This window comes from Camelina sativa, chromosome 16 (genome assembly GCF_030686135.1).
Source record: "Camelina sativa cultivar CO46 ecotype springtype chromosome 16, ASM3068613v1".
Taxonomy (NCBI): Eukaryota; Viridiplantae; Streptophyta; class Magnoliopsida; order Brassicales; family Brassicaceae; genus Camelina; species Camelina sativa.
In genome coordinates, this window is record NC_141895.1 from 25,970,006 (window position 1) to 25,989,977 (window position 19,972).

Sequence of the window (19,972 nt, forward strand, 5' to 3'; positions counted from 1 at the left end):
TTATATTTTTTTTTCTATAAAAAAGCAATGTGTAGCACCATGGCGATGAGCTTAAATGCCCCTTTGTGGAAACTAAACGTCTCTGTCTCGATTGAGATAGCCCCAATATGACATGTAACCAAACCTTTGGAGTTCTAGCTAGGGAAATTTTTTTTTGTTAGAGAAAAAAAAACAGAACTCAAAAATATCTTCATCGAACAATATTATTGTTTCTATTTAAACAAGATGTCACGTTTTAAAGTTTAAACTATAAATATAAAAATAATGCAATTGTTAATACGTCAATAGTGCACCAAATATATTTTGTTGCCATTACTAAATTAAGGAGTACATAGTTGTAGTAAGTAGGGATAGTTGAGATGATTAAATTGATTAAACAAGCAAAGTGATTTGACTTAAATGGAACATTGGCACTTTCCTACGACTGTTATCGTTTATTAGTAAAACCAAATGGAAGAATCCAATAAATGCTATATCACAAAATTTAGTTTTAGAAACACCAAAAAATTGCAGAAACATAATAATATCAATTTCAGAGAAGAATATGATAAAAATATGTGCATAATTGTATATATATATTATAACTTTGGTGGCTAGCTAGGATAATAGTTGATATATGTATCTCTCTTCTTCTTACGACAGAAAAGACAGAAAAAAAATGAAAAGAAATTTAAAAGTATGTGAAGAGACTAAAAACATATATAGATAAAACAAAAAATGTATTCACTATAATTTGGATTAATAAATTTGAGAAACGACGAAGACTAAAAATCTCCAAAGTCTCTAACGGAGAAAGGAGTGTTCTTATCAGGAATATTGCCAGAGTGGCGTAGACCAAGCGTAAGTGACACGTCACCAGGCTGTTTGGTGCCGAATCTTATGTCGTTCACACCATCGTCGACGTGGAAGTCACTGACGTCTTGCTGACACGTGGTGACGGTGAAGGCGTCTGAGCCGCCGTGAGAAGCGGCGGCGACGGAAGGGAGGAGGAATGAAGAGTCGCTATCGTGATGTGTCGATGTCATCGTCGTTGGAGTTTGTGCGGTTATGACAGTGAAGTTGTTTTCATTGTTGTTGGGTTTCGTGTCGTTGTTGTTTGTTTGTTGCTGTCTTCTTTGTTGTTGATTTTCATTTTCTTCCGCTTCTTCTTCTCTTTCTTTTGCTTCTTGTTGATACATCTCTTCAACCATTGGTTTCCATAGACGAACCCTAGCATTTATGAACCAATTTGACACCTGAAAATTGAACAAAATTAATCAAAATTTTCACTTTAATTTCAATGAAAATTGAACAAAATTAATCAAAATTGTCATTATATCCATGCAATAAGGTTAACTTTTAGTATTTTTTACTTATTTTGATTAATGTATTTTACAAGATTAACATTTTATAACGACACTTATTTTAAAATCAGAAAGAATGTCAAAACACAATTTGAAAGGGCTGATGAACTATAATGGATAGATAAGCCAAGTGTATTAAATTTGGGATGTACATAGTAGTAGTTAATATGTACAAGACTGTGAAATGAAAGCTTCAAACTTTCATGTACTTGAGAAATACTAGTACTGTCTTTGTGCTGAGTATTTACGTCTCTCTCTCTCTCTCCTATGTTTTGTATACTTGTGTGTGTGTGCGTATGATGTATTAAATGTAAAAAAACGAAACCCAAGAAAAATGATTTCATCATATTCAAAATCCATGCAAGAGAAATAAACATGAGGCCACTCATGTCAGATTTTGCATGATGAAATGATTGATATATATGGTAAATTGTGAATTAATTGCAACATGTAAATGAATAATTAAAAGGGTTCTTGTATATGATCAGTATTAAAAATATATATGTATATATATGCATGCATGTATCTATACAGATAAAGGCTGACCTGATTTCTGGATAAACCAGTCTGTCGTGCTAAGAGGTGCTTATCAGCATCGCTTGGGTACCTGAGAAAGAGACCAGAAAATGACTTCACAATCTTTAGAACCCTAAACCCAATAATTATTTATTTATTTATTTGCATAGAGAGAGAGATAAGAGGAAAAACACAATCAAGTAGATGCAAGAAAAGGTACAAACTTTTCTTCTTACAAGGGCGTGAGAATCTAAGGGACAAAAGAAAAAGCTGATTACAGAATAGAAGCATTTGGTTTTATTTTTGCATCTTTCACTTATTTTTCACTATAAAGCAAAAATATATTCATCTGTACAAACCAACCCTTCTCTTCTTTACTTCACTAACAACAAAATAGTAAAATTCTGCAGACATTAAGTAGAGAAAGTACTGATGAATAATGAAAGAAGAAATTGCTTTTTTCAGCTTTTAGTTTTTTTTTTCTTTCTCTTTTTAATTTATGTCTTTCTTAAGAGACAATATACCAATGACACTGTACCACTGACATATCTGAGACCTATTTTTTTTTGTAATTTTGCTAATGGCAATATATTTACTTCTTTTGATGATGGAATGTGGAAAAAAAATTAAAGCAAATTAAAGAAAAAAAAATAACTAAAAAGAAAGGGTTAGACAGAGACAGAGAAACCCTTAGGATGCTATTATGATCCCAAAGCCTAAAAGTTTGTGATCTCACTCTGCAAACTTCTTTTGTTGCATTAATTATTTAATCCCTTTGCCATGCAAACCACCTTATATTTATATAAACACACACATTTTTCTTGAAAATCCCAAGGTCAAAGCATCGTACACTGATCTTATATATCGGTGGCATCAAGGGAAAAAACGAAAAATCAATTGATATTTGAATTTTTGATTAGTAAATAATTAATAAACATATATAATCAAACTCATTGACGAATTGGTATTTATTTAATATAAATTTTTAGTTTAGCTTTGAAAAGAATTAAAAAATCAGCAACATTAAAAATATTTTGATTGAAATTGAAATATTCTTCCCGCAAACCAAACTCAGTTTGAAAAAAAAATGTCACTTTCATAACTTAATTTTAATAAACATATTATCAGTATAAGTCTTGGTATCAATGTATAGTGTTAGTCTATATTTTATAATATACGGTCAACATTCAAGAAGATTAGATTATATTTGTAACAAAGAATAAGAGTAGGTAAGTATAATTGAGTAGGGATGAGAAAGTGGACTTACGGATTAAGAAAATGTTCGAAAAGCCAAGCTCTAAGGATGTTAACGGAGCGTTCAGGCAAACCACGTTGCGGTCTCCACGCCTCTTGCTCCATCATGCCCATATGATGAAACGCTCGTTGCTGACGCAAACTCTGCTCTAGCAAACGCAATCGCGGCGTTTCGCCTTTGGTTAGCCCAGAGGACGCAGCCCCTGCCGCCTCTTTATCCCCTAGAAGCTCACAGCTGCGTTTAAGCTGAACCGCTACGGCGTCTTTCAAACACCGGAAGTGCCTAGACATTGCCTTTTGAGCTAATGTCGTGTACGGAACCGCTGCGCCGTAACCCATTACTTGGTCGAATGAGTTCACTACCATTTGCATTTGTTCACAGTAGTGGTTGTACCGTCGGTCCACCTACAAATTAAATTTTTAATTAATGAAATATAGATTGATGAGTTTTTGTTTGTTATTATTAGCTCATTTTTTTAAGATAAATATCCAAACCTCATCAAAAGATTATTTTGTTTGATTAGATAATAATAATATTATACATTCATACTTCAATGTGTTTTGTTCTCCTAATAACATCTTAGAACATAAATTAAAATTAAAATATTGACACAATATAATGTCAACTACAAAATAAATTGTAAGATAAATAATGAAGTAACTTCAAGGACTAGTTTTGGTTACGTAGTAAAGGTAGCTTATATGGAGAAGGGAACTCTAATTTAAAATTTCTGGTTGAAGACTAAATCACTTAAGTAATGATAATTTATTTTCTTATGTTTAAATTTGATTATGCGATGCCACCAAACGCGTGACACAAAATATGGATTAATACATCAAATCAGACTGTAACACCAGTATAATGATATTAGTTAGAAAAATTATATAAGTGATGGTAGGATTGCGTAATCAGGCTTTACCAACTAGAGCATGTGTCGTGCTCTTGTACCAGTCGGTCTTTCTCAATACATTTAAATTTTAAGAAAATATAACTTATATAGAGTTTATGAAATATTGGTAGTAACAAATTAATTTTAGAATGAAAAAAAATCACGAAGAAAAATCAAATATTTTAGAGATTAATATGAATATGTTTATTCAACAAAAAAAATTCAATCATTTGAACGGTTCATTAAAAGTTTGATAGAAATTAAATAAGTTTGGTTAGAGAAAAATAAATGTGAAAACGTTACCTCTTCAAGCATAGACAGTAGCTTGACCTTTCTTCTTTGATGTTCAATCCGATCAGCCGGAGATAAAGGAGGATTATCATTAGCTGTTCCAGCGGAAGACGAGGAACCTCCACCTCCGCCGCCTCCTCCTCCACCAGTAGTATTAGGGTTTGAGTTGTTCCTACTAAGTTTATTCTTCTTGAAATGGCCTCTTCCGACACTACAAAACTCTTCCAACAATTCTTGTGCCGGTTTTGTATATTTCGAATTCCTCAACGTATAGATACCTCCAATGGAGGAAGAAGCCGCCATGGGAGATGATGAGGATGACCCGAAATGTCCCACGACTTGATGTTGATGATGATGATAAGAAGAAGAAGAAGAATTATCAAGAAGAAGGTTCTTGAACTGGTTGAACTGATGATGATGAGCCGATGCGTTAGTAGAAGAAGAAGTTCCATCAACGGCTGCACAATAAATGCTTCTATATTCCTCGGCTTTAGCTGCGGCTAATGAAGATGAGAGAGATAAAGACAAACCCTTTCCGCCTTCCACGTGGACGGTCCCGATCATATCTCGGTTCTGATGATGATCGGATGAAGATGGCCATGTGAAGTGTTGTTGTTGTTGTTGTTGTTGCTGATGCATAGTGTTCTTGTCGGTGAAAGCAAAACCTTGATGATGATTTGGTAGTAACATATGAAGAGTTGAGTTGTTGTTGTGACGGTTTTGCTGCTCTAGCAATTGTTTAGTACTAGACTGATCAAGAATCTCTCCACCAGAGCCACCACCACCGCCGCCGCCGCCGGGATAAGCAAACATTTCAGACAACATCCCGGCTGTCTCATAAACCGGAATTTGAGCACCGGAGACGGCTGATTCATCTACTTCCTCTTCATGATGAGTAGTTGATGATGATCGGTGGAATCCATTAGAGAAGGAAAAGATTCCTTGGTGATGATTATAATCTTGTGACATAGAAGAATCTGAACTCTGATGATGAAAAGTTGTAGTAGCTAAAGCCATATCAGTTCTTGATTCTTGTTACTCATTCTATCTCTATCTCTCTCTCCAAAAGCTCTTGGATCCTGTAAGGATTCAGACATACACAGAGAATCTTATATAACACACAAAAAATTTAAGAAAAAGAAAGAAAGAAAGAGAGAGAGAGAGAGAGAGAGGAGCTTTGGTCAACTAGGTATTATACAGTTTTTTTTTTTGCCAATCTCTTTCTTGTAACTCTTTTAAGGTTCTCACTATCAGCTTTGGTCATCATCTACATATATGGTATATAGAAAGAGAGAAGAGTTACCTTGGAGTTGCAGAGAATTGTAGCTATCCTTTTCTTCTATCTATCTCTCTCTAGCTTTCTTTTTCTTAGGCTCTTCTTTTATTTTATTTTATTTTATTTTTTCTGTGTTAGCTAGTGAGAGTTTTTGTTGTTTCAGCAAATTCTTGAAACCAAAAAACTTATAAAAAAATCTTCTTCCCAAAGAGAAAGGAAGAGAGAGAAGAGAGAAGAAGAAGAGGTCGCTGTTCTTTCTTCCTCGCCTCCCTTTTAAACCCACCATTCTTCTTTATTATTATTTTTGGTTTATCATTTTTAGTTTTTTGTAAAAATAATAATGAAGTGGTTTTATAACTTCTTATTTTAAAATTTTAATCGGTAAAGGTATCCATATCAATAACGATGAGGAAGAAAGACAAAACTTATATAATCTTACAATTACGAAACTGTCCTTGTCTTTTTTTTTTTTTTGGTTACAATTTTTGTCAACGATATATTAATTTATAAATGCAAAAAAAGAAAAAAAAAAAAGATTTTAACTTTTTTATCACGGAAATGTCGGCTGATATCAACATTTTAAAGGCGTTAATTTGGAAACTTATTTTAAAAAGCAAAACTTAAAAGAATACAAAGATAAGGTGAGTCCAAGGTCATATCTCAATGACCCAAACCACCACCATAAATACTTCCACATATTTTTCTGCTTAAATAATATTCTCATTTGCCAAAAAAAAAAGTATTCTCATTTTGGGCCATAAATATAATATATGCATATATATACTTATTCAGAAAATAGATTTAATATTATATATTCCAACAATGTCCACTCAATTATCCTTCTGATTTCGTGTGTTTACTTGTTAGTTAGGGTCAACTATGTCATTTTTTACTACTTTTTTTACGTGTCTACTTCAATCAGCGTATGTAGCTCATGCTACTTATAACGCAGAGCTAAAATCTCAATACTGGATAAATGATACTCCTCTATATATATGCTCCATTGTATATGTATATATATATATCAAATATAACTAAAATACCATCACCCAAATATTGTATTATACATGTATGGTGCAAAAGATCTTGTTCATGGTGGTATCTCCAAACATAGGATGTTGGCATGAATGCTCAGCTCACTATCAAATCAACGAAGGTTCTACTAATCAACGCAAAATTACCTTCTGACTTTTTTTCTGCTTGCTTTGTAACTCAGAATTTGGATTCATGGATCATATGTTCTTAGGCTATACCTTCGGTAACTCGCTTTGGTCTTTGATTTATGAAGGTTACAAATTCTTTGCTCTGAGACACTGTACTTAAATTCGACAAGCTCTTCCTATTATCTCTGGTTAAAAATCTACAGGCATCACTAATTTAACTCTTCTTTTTGATAGAAATTACACTAATTTAACTCTTCTATCGTGGCAAGCTGTGATTCGTTTATTAGGATTGATAAAAAAAATTCAAATTTCATCACATTTTTACCGCTCGATATGGATGCTCTTTATTGATATATTGGCACCATTATTTGCAATATTAATTGCCTCTTTATTATGAGATTCAAACTCTAAGAAAGCTTTAAATCTGTTGCAACAATGGCTTCAAAGATGATTCATAGAAATCGGGTTCCCCATCCCTACTTTCCTCTATACAAGAGCTATTGGCATACAAAAACATAAGAATTGTCATATAGAGACGTAAGAATTGTGTAACGATGACCCTTATTTATTGTCTTTGTAATTTAGCTTCTCTTGTTTTTACATTATTTTTTTAATTTACATTGTATATATGCAAGACAACTACAAACCCAAAAGGTATTTTAAATATATATTTCCAAATTTGATTTGACGTGCGTATCCATCTCACAAACAGTTAGAAACATCCTGGATATGTGCTATGTAGGTTATAAATCCACAATGGGGTAAATAATTAATGGATGGCTCGAAAGCAAAAGTGAAAAGCCCACTTGTATATATATCTACGGAGACTTATGTTGGAATCTATTATGTACGAATCAGATACCAAATCAATGATTTCGTAGCACCCATAATTTGGTTTAAACTATTTACTTAAGTCTATATGAATTCAACTGGTCCCTCAAAGAATATTAATTTTTGCTAAGGATAATTAAGTTGCCTATTAAAAAAAAGTTGAAGTGTTTTCCTAAATCAATTATGTTTTAGTTTCTTTCCACCAATTTCATCTACTTAATAATTCAAAGTTTCTGATACATTCCCCCTCCCCCACCTCAATCTATATCACCAAAATTTTAAGCAACCTAAGTTATGTTATACATTTTATATATTACCATATAAAAGTATCAATTTGCTATTATGAATATTCATCGGATTGTATCAAAAAATTAATGAATGTTTGCAATTATAATTAAAATCAGTGATATCTCTCCTGCCACCTAAAGTCTTATTTACAAAGCTCACGTCCTTGAAATAGAAGAAAATTAAAACAGAAAACAAAGAAAGAAGTTACATTAAAATTCTTCAAATGTACTTTATGATTTTAATCTTTTACAATTTTGTTCCAACTGCAAATGAGATTGACAGTTGACAGCCCAACCTTCTTCACTCCTACCAGTATCTTTCTCTTTTCGTATTATTTATAAATTTATATTTTTGAAAAAAAAAAAAAGAAAAAAAAAATCTGTGTTTCGAAAAATATAGTTTTTGGTCGGGTGAATCTCTCACGTGAATCCCACCCCTAGAACTCACACACGTATGCACAACCATCCATCACGTGTGGAACCTCCTTTTTCGCATGTGTGGTTGTGTCCTTTATCCTCCTCCTTTACGCATTTAATGGATCTTCTGGTTTTATAGTCTCTTCATCAATGGTGGTTGCAAAATCTTCCCAATATCTCTTTGTATCTTCATCAACACGTTACTCTCCTCTCGGCCTCACATTTATTAATATATTCAATATAACAATGTCGATGAATCACTATTAGTTAAAGTTCTTATAGGTTCTATAGTTGTTTTGATTCGAACTATTATAAGAAAATTTGACTATGTATACATTTTTTTTGTTCAAAAGGACTATGTATACAGAAGATGATTATTTGAGTTATTTGTATATTGGGGTTAGATTATTCATACGAAAAAATTATATGTTCTAGCTATATATGGGTTGACTCTGGCTCATTTGTACTAGTGAGATTGTATGAAAAAATAGAACAACATTTTTTAAGAAAATATATTAAGTTTGTTTTCTCAATTTAAAAACATAAATATTTTCTTTAATGTAAACGACTCTAGCCAAATTATGTGTTGCTCATTCAAAAGTGTTCTGGATCTATTACGTTTGTTCTGCTCATTTTCATGATAATTGCATTCGTTTTAGGATCTTTCGTTTCACTACAAATATATTTAGAACCAAATAATCGGTGTTACTGAATTAAGCTATTATATATTTTCTATATACAACTATAGGTATCCTCATATTAATTGTTACTGAATTGAGATATTTTATACATAGTATACTAGATTTAAAAAAAAATAGTTAGAAATAATAAGTTAGAAAATTAGAGTCACTTGTTCACGTACGTATGGTTGTTAATATAGACAAACATATACTTACACGTCTCGTAGATCATTAAAAGCTCTTTAACATGCCATGTGTATCCATATATAGAAACTCTCAAGTTCACCAGGACAAAGGCATTGAATGATTAAACTACAAATATGTAATTATCATATCAATATTAGTCCATTCATTAGTACTTGCACCCAAACTCTTGTTTTTCCATCATCCAACCTAATAAAGCCTCTTGTTTCTTTGTTGAAAGAAACTAATTAACCTTTCAAATTTTATTCATACTGAACTACAGCAACACATATTTGAACGTAGCTAGGAGTTTTGATTTCAAGAATATTAAGCATAATAATGTAAGTTATTGTACTCTTCTAAACAAATGAGACCTAACCTAATTAACTCCACTGCACTGATCCTAAATTGTAACTATGTGGAACCTCCCCGATGTTTGGCAACTTTCTAATGAACAAAAAATATTCAAATCTGAAAATTTTAATCCAAGGCTGCATGGAAGATCGGACTGGGCATAACGCCACAACCGAGAAAGAGAAAGTTAAAACGAAATTAACAGAAATATATATATATACTGAAATTATGGAAAATAAAAGGCAAAATTTGTAAGCAAAAAGAGAAAAGAAAAGGTATAAGAAGGGAAATGATAATACTGTGCAGCATAACGAATTCTTGTCCGAGGAATCATCAACCCTCTATGTCACTCTCTTTCTCTTGTTTTATTTCTGTCCTTTTTATTAAATTGCCTTTAGCATGTGAGAACTTACATGATTAAATGATTGAAAATCGAATGATTGGATGAGCATTAAGTTTTCACATGTTGAGGATTGAGGAATTCCATGTTAATTAGTTTCCCGTAAAAAACATATTTTCTTGATACATATTACATATATACGTAACCTTCATCTAAAATTAATTTATCATCGAAAGTTATTCCCAAGGTTTGTTTAGGGTTTGTTTGCTAGGTAACCAAACTTTGGCTAAAAGTGGCAATTGATATGTTTTTGTAAATATGATTTAAAGTAAATAATGTGTTATCAAATAATTTGACATGATATTTGTTTGAAATACAATTAGGATTTTTACATCCTTCTATTTTTGCAAATTGAAAATGGAGAATTCGCTACATATATAATGCATATTCTTTTTTTTTTGGTCTTGTGAAGTAAACAAAAAATTAAATCTAATGAAATCACTATCTTCATATCATATTAGAGTTTAATTAGATGGAATGAACCACAGAAAGAAAGAAAATATAGATTGAAGGAGTAGGATTAGTCGTCATATCATTTGTTTATCAATTCTTGGGTGTGACATCAGTTTTTCGAAATGCTGATGTTTAAAGACTCATATGCATTGTTTCGGGAATTGGTACGACTTTCTCATTGATACTTGAATCAGTTTTATGAATGTAAATGTACAAAGCAACTAATTTTGATTTTAAATTAATGGGTGAGTGAGTCATATAATACCACAAACATAAAAGGACTAATGAAAATGGAGGCGATGGTCCCTTCTTATTCCACTGTTTGTCCATTCGGTGTCAATCAAATTGTTCCTTTCTGCTTTATTTATTTCTCTGATCTCCTTTTCTTAGCTCTTTGATAGATACTTCAAAAAAAAAAAAATATATTCTATCTTCTTCTTTTTCGTTTGATTTTTTTTTTTTTTATGGAGGAGATTGTTTTTTTCTTTTCTTAAAATTTGATACACTATATCTTTTTGGTTTAAAAATTGTCTACCTTTGGTGTTAGATGCTTTTGTTTTGTTTTATTCCCGCCTTTTACGTACACTCATTTTTACAACTTATGCTTTGTATAGTGGTGTGACCACAAGCTCACTACATGTCTTCGGTTTGCGCATTTATTTGTGTATCAATATGAATATATATATATATATATATATATATATATATATATATATATATATATATATGCCATTTGTGCATGGAAACTTTCATAATCTAACGCATGACATGCTTTCTAAATTTCTTTACTAATATCTTCTTGTTTTTGTCCTTTCAAAATTGGAATAGCTTTAGACCATTCTAGGTTAGAGATTTTGATCCTTAATTCTTCATCAAAAATTATATAATATTACCACTTCGACATCTATATAACTAATCATTGTGCTTTTCTTACACGATAGTTTGGTTGAAGTTGACTGTGTTGTTTATAAAATGTCTTATAATTACGTCTCTGTCAATATTTAAAATAGATGGTTTCAAAGGTATAGCCAATAAGGAAGGGTCCATATATATATATATATATATGCATAAAGATGTGCAACTTTGACTTTGAATATCTTAGATCGAAACTGGTTGATTCAGGCCTTTCACATCCCTTAATTAGGAGTTAAGGACCATGCATGCATGAGATAAATAAAACATATGCAATGAGTAGGGGTAAAAACCTTAAGTTGGGATTTCAAATAATAAAGTATGCAATGTGAAGTGTTTTACAGTCATTTCTAAGTACCCAAAAATAAAGTTGACAAGATTTGGTGTTTTATATAGATGGTACGTAAAAATAATGTGAAAATATAAAATGCTCGATTATAAAGAATATGCAAAATCATAAAGTAATGATCATATCATACTTAACGATATTATAAATGAAGAAAATTATAACACCCACAGATGTTATGCTCCAATATTTGATTTTTTTTTCTTTATATATGCTGACAAAAAGTTGACGTATGCATAGACATAGACAAACACGATTGTATATAAATCCAAGGGAAAAAATAAATTATGATATATTGTTATGACCGGAACTTGCAAGCTAAATGTTTGTATTAGACATTAACATGTTAGATAGTAAGGTATAACTTTTATGATTTGAAAGAACGATTATATATATGGCGAATTAGAAATAAGTTTGATAACTTGAGTGTTCATAAAAAGACAAAGCATGTATTAAATATTTAAAACCATAAAGATAAGTTAAGATTTGGATCTCATTTTCGGCCCTCAAATTTTGAACTATAATTATTTTCTGCCACTAGAAATTTCATAATGATAAGAGGCCGGAGTTTAGAAACTGGTATAATATACATTCCAAAAATAACAATAATTTACGTTTAAATAAGAAAACAAATCCTAGACAAACAATGATTGTCCTAAAATGCATGAGATTTTCTAATATACACTTATCAAAAAGAAAAAGATTCATGCTCCGCATTCAACCCAAAAAAACAAAAACAAAATTCATTCTAAAACTCATGTTTGCTTACAAATATGCATTTTCTTTTTATAGTTCTCTTAAAATATCAACCTAAGTATTAGAGAATGTATATAGTTTGATTTAGGCTGTAAATAGTTGTCTAGTCTGCTCCAGACCGGACTAAAGTCGGACTAATCCGCAGTAAATTCACCATTCACAATACCAGATCAGTATGCATTATTCCATATTATAAAACTCCATACTAGTCTGCAATTGAAAAAGAAACTCCATATTATGGAAATTGTACTATTGATCCGATTTTTTTCTGTTTACTCCTTAAAACCTCCATACCAACCCCATACCAAAAGTGAAAATTGGATTAAAACATGATTCTTAACTACAGTTGGATCCAAGTTCTTTGTTCTTATGGGTTAAATTTGTGTTTCTTTGTACTTTTGAAAAATGTGTATACATATGATCATTCATAAATATTAAAAATTTACAGAATAAAATTCCAAAAAAAGAACCTAGAGCGCCGAGAGAGAACTCTCTTCTCTTCAATCTTAGAAATTTAATTTTGTTTTGAATAAACCATTTATCTCAATAATCGAAATAATATAATTATGGGATAATCAAAATAATAGCTTTTGACTTATAATTCTAATCTTAGAAAGCTATTTTTTTTGTTGAACTCTATAGGATAATCGAAATAATAAATGTACATTTTTAATTCTCAATACATCTTGTAATAATTATTATTAATTATGATAAAAATATTATTAAAATAGTTTTAATCCTTTGTACACATCACTCCATACTATAGTTTGATTTTTACCATTTATAATAGTATGGTGTTATGCATACTATTGTATGGTGTTGTGCATACCAATGTTTACTCCATACTATAGTCCATTCCACTCCATATTAAAATGTTAGTATGCACTATCTAGTATGGAGTGCATGGAGTAACCATTCAAAGCCTTAATCTCTTGTATAGTTTGGTTAGCAACTTAGCATAGTGGTTTGTTTAGTTTCACTTGTATTTAACCTTAATAATTTTGTATTTCATTTCATATCAACCTAAGTATTAGAGAATGTATATAGTTTGATTTAATATATCTTTTCCCGATTATGTTATCTTTCGAGCTCTCTTTAATGGAGAGAATCTAATACTAAGGTACATAACAATTGGGAGCTAATATTTCTCTTTCATTTTTGATATTGAAAGAAAATAATCATACGTAAGAATTAATAATATAAAAAAACGCCGTGTGTATTATGTAAATGTGTTATTTTTTTTATGTGGATGAGTCGATGCTTGCTCATATCTTATCAAACAAATAGTGGTCCTTAAACACAAAACACAAACTCAATTTAATAGGGTCCACGTGGCAAATCAGGCAAAATGGTCATGGCCACGTGGGATAATGTGGTCCATGTCGGAATCAACGTGTCTTAAAGTGCCACGTGTATTGACTACCCAAACGTGACAGCCTGTGTGTTCTTCTATCACCACCACCACCACCACCACCACCAAGCTTCGAACTTCATCAATTCAACTCGTTTCTTTCATTATTTTTTTTCCTTATTTTAAAAAGTGAAATAATGAGAAGATATAAAAAGAATATATATATATATATATATGGACTAGATATTTTCAAAAGTTTGTGGTTTCAGTATTCAACATTTTTGAAATGTAACTTCTGATGTGAAATCAAGTAACTTCTGATGTGAAATCAAACATGTTATCTACAAAAAAAAATACTTTTGGAATATGTTATTTAGAAAAGTATAATTCATACCTGAAATAGTACTAAATTAAGTTTTTTTGTTCCAAAAAGACCATCATTATGTTATTTTTCCAAAAATACTATTACAGAATTTTAGTTTTAATTTTAGTCTAAAACTACCAGAATCTTAAAAAAAAAAAAAAATTTAGAGTTTATAATTTTACAGTTTTAGATTCTGTTTAACATTTTGGGTTTAGGGTTTCGTTTTAAGAGTTTAGAGTTAACTATAAAAAAACTTTAATCCTAATTTCTAAATAATATAGTTTAGTTTTGTAGTATTTTCTAAAAATTATATTTTAATGGTATTTTTTAGAGAAAAAATAACTTAATGATGATATTTTTAGAACAAAAAATTCATTTTAGTAGTATATTTATTGGCTATTTAGTGAAAAATCTCTATATATTTAGTCACACTTTTTTTTTGTTTTTTAAATCAGAATCTAAATATCGATGTCAAATATATATATATATATATATATATATCAGAATCTAAATCTCTCATTTTTAATTAGTTGACAGGTTAACCAAATTAATTTTAGATGAATGATTAAAAGCTTTTTCCTGAATCTGTTTATTATCATCAACATTAATATGAGTGAACTAATTTTGTAGTACAAGTATTAACTAAACATGCAAAAACTCTAAAGACCATCATTTTTTCATATTTGCAGTTTTTTCCAGCCACATTGCTCACAACAAATTTTCATGCAACCAAATTTGCTTACTCTAGTTTTGGTCAGACACAACCACAGCCTTAACCAATCAACATTTTCTTTTGTGTGACCAAATTCAACACCACAACATAACCAAACCTTCTAACATCTAAAATCCTTAATACAAAAAAGGTCGTGTGGTTCATTTAGTGGGTCTTTGTGCCCAAAAAAAATTGGGCCTTAAACTTAGTACGATGATTCTTCCCAATTCTGCGTAGCCGTCAAGATCTTAGACAAAGACAGAACAATTTCATCCATCGATGGACGACTCATATGATCTTTCTTCAAACAATCCACCACCAGCTTAACAACAAAACTCACTAACCCTTCAGGTAACAACCTTCCACGATTCAAAATCTCCTCTATCGCATTACCTTCATCGATCTCTTTCTTCAGTTCAGAAGCTTCTTTACCAGTAACAATCTCCAACAACACAACTCCAAAAGCATACACATCAAGCTTAGTTGAAACTAACCCATGTTCCAAATACTCAGGAGCTAAGTACCCTCTTGTTCCTTCCACGTGTTTCGTCAACACGAAATCTTCAGTCGTTGATCTTGCTGAACCTAAATTACCAATCTTTGCTCGAAACTCGATGTCGAGGAACACATTGTTGCTGCTCAAATCCCTGTGAACATATGGAGGATCAGCAAAGTTGTGTAGATAGTTAAGCCCCGTTGCTATATCTAAACCGATTTGTAGCTTCTGGGTCAAGCTTAGTAACGACTTTGTCGTGTGAATCCAATCGCTTAAGCATCCGTTTGAAGCGTGTTCGTAGACTAAGTACCACTCTCCTTCATGGAAACAGAATCCAGAGAGACGAATGATGTTGAGATGGTTAAGTTTCGATAACAAGTTGATCTCCTCAGATGCGTTTCCTTCTATTTTCTTGATCATGGCACCATCGCCGTTGATTTTTCCGATGTACCCTGATCCTCCGATCGAGCTAGACGACGTGAAGTCACTCGTTGCTGACTGTAGTTCGTGAAATTTGTAAACTTTCAAGGATTCTACCACCATTCCTGATAAACCATCTAGCGGATCGAATTCTTGATAAGACCTCGGCGGTTTCTTGCCCGTGAAGCTATCGAGATTTCTCGTTTCCTCTTGTGTTTTCGGTTTCTTCTTAACCAGACAGAACATGGTTGCACCAACCACAACTAAAACCAATGCTCCTCCTAAAACTCCGACAAGAACATAGATCCATGTTTTCTTCGACTTCCCACCGTCCGGGGACAATGGAGGAGAAACCGATGGAGTCGGAGGAGGAGGAGTGAGAGAAGAAGAGTTGGAAACTGAAGGAGGGTTCTGTAAAGGAATCAGAATTGTGGTGAAAGGGAAAACTTCAGAGTTGTCAAAAGACATTTGATTAGCTTCTAAAGTTTTGCTAGTCTCGACTCCAAATCTATTGCTGATGATATCCACCGTGTCTCCGAAAACCACAGTATAGCTCATCAGATACTTCACACCATCTTCGTTGACTTGTTTAGCCGTAGGACAAGCGCAGCGGATAGGAACAACGATCTTCATACCAGGAAGCAAAGATTGAGAGGAAACATTGTTCTGTTTCTCCAAAGCTTGACAAGTCGAAAGCCCCTGAAGAGTGTTGTTAGCAATGGCGAAATACGAATCGCCTTGCTTGATTGTGTAGCTGAGATTGGTTTGTGAATTGTCTTTGGAACAAGAACAAGTTAAAGGGATGATGACTTGCTGACCGGAAGGGAATGAAGTTGAAGTTGAGGCGGCATTGAGGGAGGAGAGGACAGATGAGTTGACGGAGAAAAGCGAAGAGATTGAGGAAACGGTGGAGAAAGGAGGACTCGATCGGAAAATGACGTAAGATTGGCAAGTTCTGTTGAGGCCGTTACAAGAGTAGCCGAAAACAGAGGTGGAGTTGTCGGAAACAGAGCAATCGGTGGTTGATACCCCGACGTAAGGCTGTTGTGCGGTTGCGAAAGAGGAGAGACATAATAAGATGAGGAGATGAAGTGGAAACGACATCATCGTTGTTATGTTGCAACGTGTTATGATTGGTGTTTATAGGGAAAAAGAAAAAAGTCAACTGTTTCAGGAAATGTCAAATGAACAAAAGTGAGAATTGGTCTCCACTGATATGAAATTATGAATTATTGGAGCGGATAACTTATTATATGATTTTACATTCAACCCATTGATATTTTTTGTTTTGTTTAATTACAAAAAAGGCTTTGAAGCCGCCAAAGACGACGTGAGAAGATGACTCAAAAGGGTTTTGCCTTTTTTTCATCTCCTCTGGTTTTTAATTTCCGACAGTAACTAATCGATTCTGTCTCGTTGCTAATAATCTTAATGACAGAGAAGTATGTTGACTAGATAAAGTCGTCCAAATTGCAACCACCATTACTAAACACCGACGCAAAATGGGTTGTATCAGCGTCTACGGGGAAAAGGTTGGTCCTTTCTTGATTTCTCAGTACGACCCAACATTTTGATACCACCAACCATGGAGAATTCATAATATTCAACAGACATTGTTGTCTGCATCATCGTGTCACACTCAATATTTGTTAGTGAATAAATTAGGATTGGTTCGTAATAAGTTATTAAAACTATATGGGAAGTGTAAATTTGTCATTCCTAAACCAAACTCTTCTGAATCAATGAGTAAGCCTTTGAGTCTAGATTTTCAGTGTCTGTTCTTCGTTTCTCAATCAGTAATAAAGCAGAAACTATATGGGAAGCTAATGATCTATCAATCAAATATTATAATCAAATGTTATAACATATGCAACATTTATTCCACAACTAGTTTTCACAAGATCCTTAGACATAACACAAAAGCAAAAAATAAAGATTAAAAACAAAGGAGTTGTGTAAAAAACCTTATAGACTCATCTTCAAACCAAGAAAAAACAATAACAACGTCGAAAATGGCAAACACAGACACTCAGCTATTATGATATTTACATACACAACTTGAAAACAAGTACGTGAGTTTGATTCATACCTGGAATATAAACCAAATTGTGAATTTGTTCTCACCAGCAAAGAAATACCAGCACGCAAACACCAACAACAAGTAAGAGATTCTTCAGCGTTGCATCGCTTTGGTTTCCTCCACGAGCCATAGGATGATGCTCTTGTCCATGAGTAGGAACTCCACGGAAACCGTTATGGTACCCACCGTAACCCGGTGCTGAACCATAAAACGTTGCATCGGGAAACCCATGGAACTGAAAGTTAAACAAAGAAGGCAACAAACCACCAAACCCCATACTGAAGTTCCCAATCCTAGTAGTCGCCGTTGGCATAAACCCACCCATCAAACCAATACCGTAATTGAAAAAATTACTCGCAGCATCAGGCTGAGGAGGAGGAGCTGCGGTCTCGGGTCTTTGACCCGCTGGTCTGTTAGGAATCCGCATACCCGGGTAACGTTTTGATCTCGGGTCAGTTTGGTTCTTGCCTCTACCGTAAAGAGGAACAAGCTTATCGTCTTGAACCACAGCTTTACAAACAGGACATTCTTGAGAATGAGAATGGTGGTGAAGCCATCGGTATAAGCAAGGCCAGCAAAAGAGATGGCCACAGAGAGTGACGATCGGATCTTGAGCTATCTCGAAACAAATGTTACATTCAAAGTCACCTCCTTGATCATTTGCGCCATTGTTATTATCAGAGTAAGAAGACGTGCTAGTGGATTCTCCATCCACCATCTCAATGCCCTAAAATCAAAAAAAAAAAATGAACCTTTAATTCAAAAAACCCTTAAATTAGGATCATTCAGAGCTCAGAGTCAAACAAAATTACCAACTTTGATAAGAAACCCTAATCCTAATTCAATCACAAGATTTGACAAACCCTAATATACCAATTAACCAAAAAACCTAATTTTTTTCCCCAAGACGATAGAGTCGAATTTGAACCGACGAAGACAAAATCGAATCATAATCAGATCCATGGATCGAAACTAGAATCAAATTGAAGTAGAAAAAACTTACCCTTTTCTCGTCGAAAAGAATCAAATTAGATCAGCACAAAAGAAAAGAAGGAAGGACAAGATCCCTAAAAAGTAGAGATTTGCACGAAACTACAGAAAAAACCAGACACCGTGTGGGAACAAAAAAAAAACAGAGTCCTACTGTTGGGATGGGAAGAGCTATTTTCTGACTACTATATATTACTCTCTTTTTTTTTTTTTTTTTTTGGTCGGATATTTTGATTAATTATGGGCCCAATTATTTTGATTTCTAAACTGATTTTGGGCCTGGTTCGCTACATTTGAAGGCTAATTTCGTGTATTTTTCCTATTTCAGTGTATTAATTATGGGCCAATTATTGTTTCCTTCAGTGTATTTCTTTCCCTTAAACACTTGTATATAGTTTTTTTCTGAAATAGTATATGATAATTCTGTAATTTGTGAGTAAATCAAGATGTTTGATACGAAAGTTAGTGAAACTGTAGCTAACACGTATGTGACAATGACAATGTGATATTGTACAAAACCTACCTACATCTTTCGTGCATCTTATATTTTCACACCAAAACCTACAGATTTTAGACATTATATTAATTTTATGTGATTATTTAAGTTAAACATAACTTTTTATACCTATTTTATTTCTCCATCCAAATAAAGTTTGAGTCGTGATATTGAAATATAGTACTCCCTCCGGTTTTTTTTACTTGTCGTTCTAGAGCTTTGCAAACAAATTAAGAAAATAGATCAATGTTCTGTTATACCCCTTCTTTAATACATTTTCTAATTTTTTTATTGGTCAAATCATTAAAATAGTTGAAATAAAATTGGTATTTTTACCAAACATGCATTGGAAACTTAAAATGACAAGTATTGAAAAACAAAATTTTTACTCTAGAATGACAACTAAAAAAAATGAGAGGGAATATTTTTTTTAGGATGAAGAAAGATCTTCGTTAAGGTTGTAAAACCAATAAAATCAACATCTTACTTAAATAAGGTTAGAATTTTGTTTTGATAAAAAAATACTTTGAGACTTTAAGTTTTGTGTAGATTTGATGATATATGATAGTTTTGAAAGCCCCTATACAGACCATTTAAGTTTTGTTGAATTTTTTTAACAAAATTGAAACCAAATATTACATCCAATATTAATTCTTTGGCATCATAAGAACTGAAAACAAAAAGTCAATGTTTTAATTCTTATAAATAACT

General features: G+C 32.4%; 3 protein-coding genes across 4 annotated transcripts; all 3 read right to left on the reverse strand.

Annotated features, from left to right (window-relative positions):
• Positions 1-545: 545 nt before the first annotated feature.
• On the reverse strand, positions 546-5,971 carry LOC104752007 (BEL1-like homeodomain protein 4). Its single transcript, XM_087491398.1, has 5 exons — positions 5,598-5,971; positions 4,307-5,373; positions 3,127-3,518; positions 1,890-1,950; positions 546-1,235 (listed from the first exon to the last, which is right to left on the reverse strand). Exons 2-5 carry the CDS (start codon positions 5,309-5,311, stop codon positions 765-767), a joined length of 1,929 nt encoding a protein of 642 aa, XP_087347524.1. The 5' UTR covers positions 5,312-5,373; positions 5,598-5,971; the 3' UTR covers positions 546-764.
• An 8,751-nt stretch (positions 5,972-14,722) lies between these two features.
• On the reverse strand, positions 14,723-16,907 carry LOC104752008 (lysM domain receptor-like kinase 4). Its single transcript, XM_010474070.3, has one exon. It carries the CDS (start codon positions 16,800-16,802, stop codon positions 14,985-14,987), a length of 1,818 nt encoding a protein of 605 aa, XP_010472372.1. The 5' UTR covers positions 16,803-16,907; the 3' UTR covers positions 14,723-14,984.
• Positions 16,908-16,910: 3 nt separating this feature from the next.
• LOC104752009 (uncharacterized) lies at positions 16,911-18,928 on the reverse strand. 2 transcript variants are annotated; one of them, XM_087491399.1, is made up of 3 exons: positions 18,779-18,928; positions 17,785-18,502; positions 16,911-17,315 (listed from the first exon to the last, which is right to left on the reverse strand). In XM_087491399.1, exon 2 carries the CDS (start codon positions 18,491-18,493, stop codon positions 17,816-17,818), a length of 678 nt encoding a protein of 225 aa, XP_087347525.1. In that variant the 5' UTR covers positions 18,494-18,502; positions 18,779-18,928; the 3' UTR covers positions 16,911-17,315; positions 17,785-17,815. The 2 variants fall into 2 exon arrangements, with proteins under 2 accessions (XP_087347525.1, XP_010472373.1); XM_010474071.3 differs by lacking the exon at positions 16,911-17,315 and having other exon boundaries at positions 17,552-18,502; positions 18,779-18,919.
• Between the last annotated feature and the right edge of the window lie 1,044 nt (positions 18,929-19,972).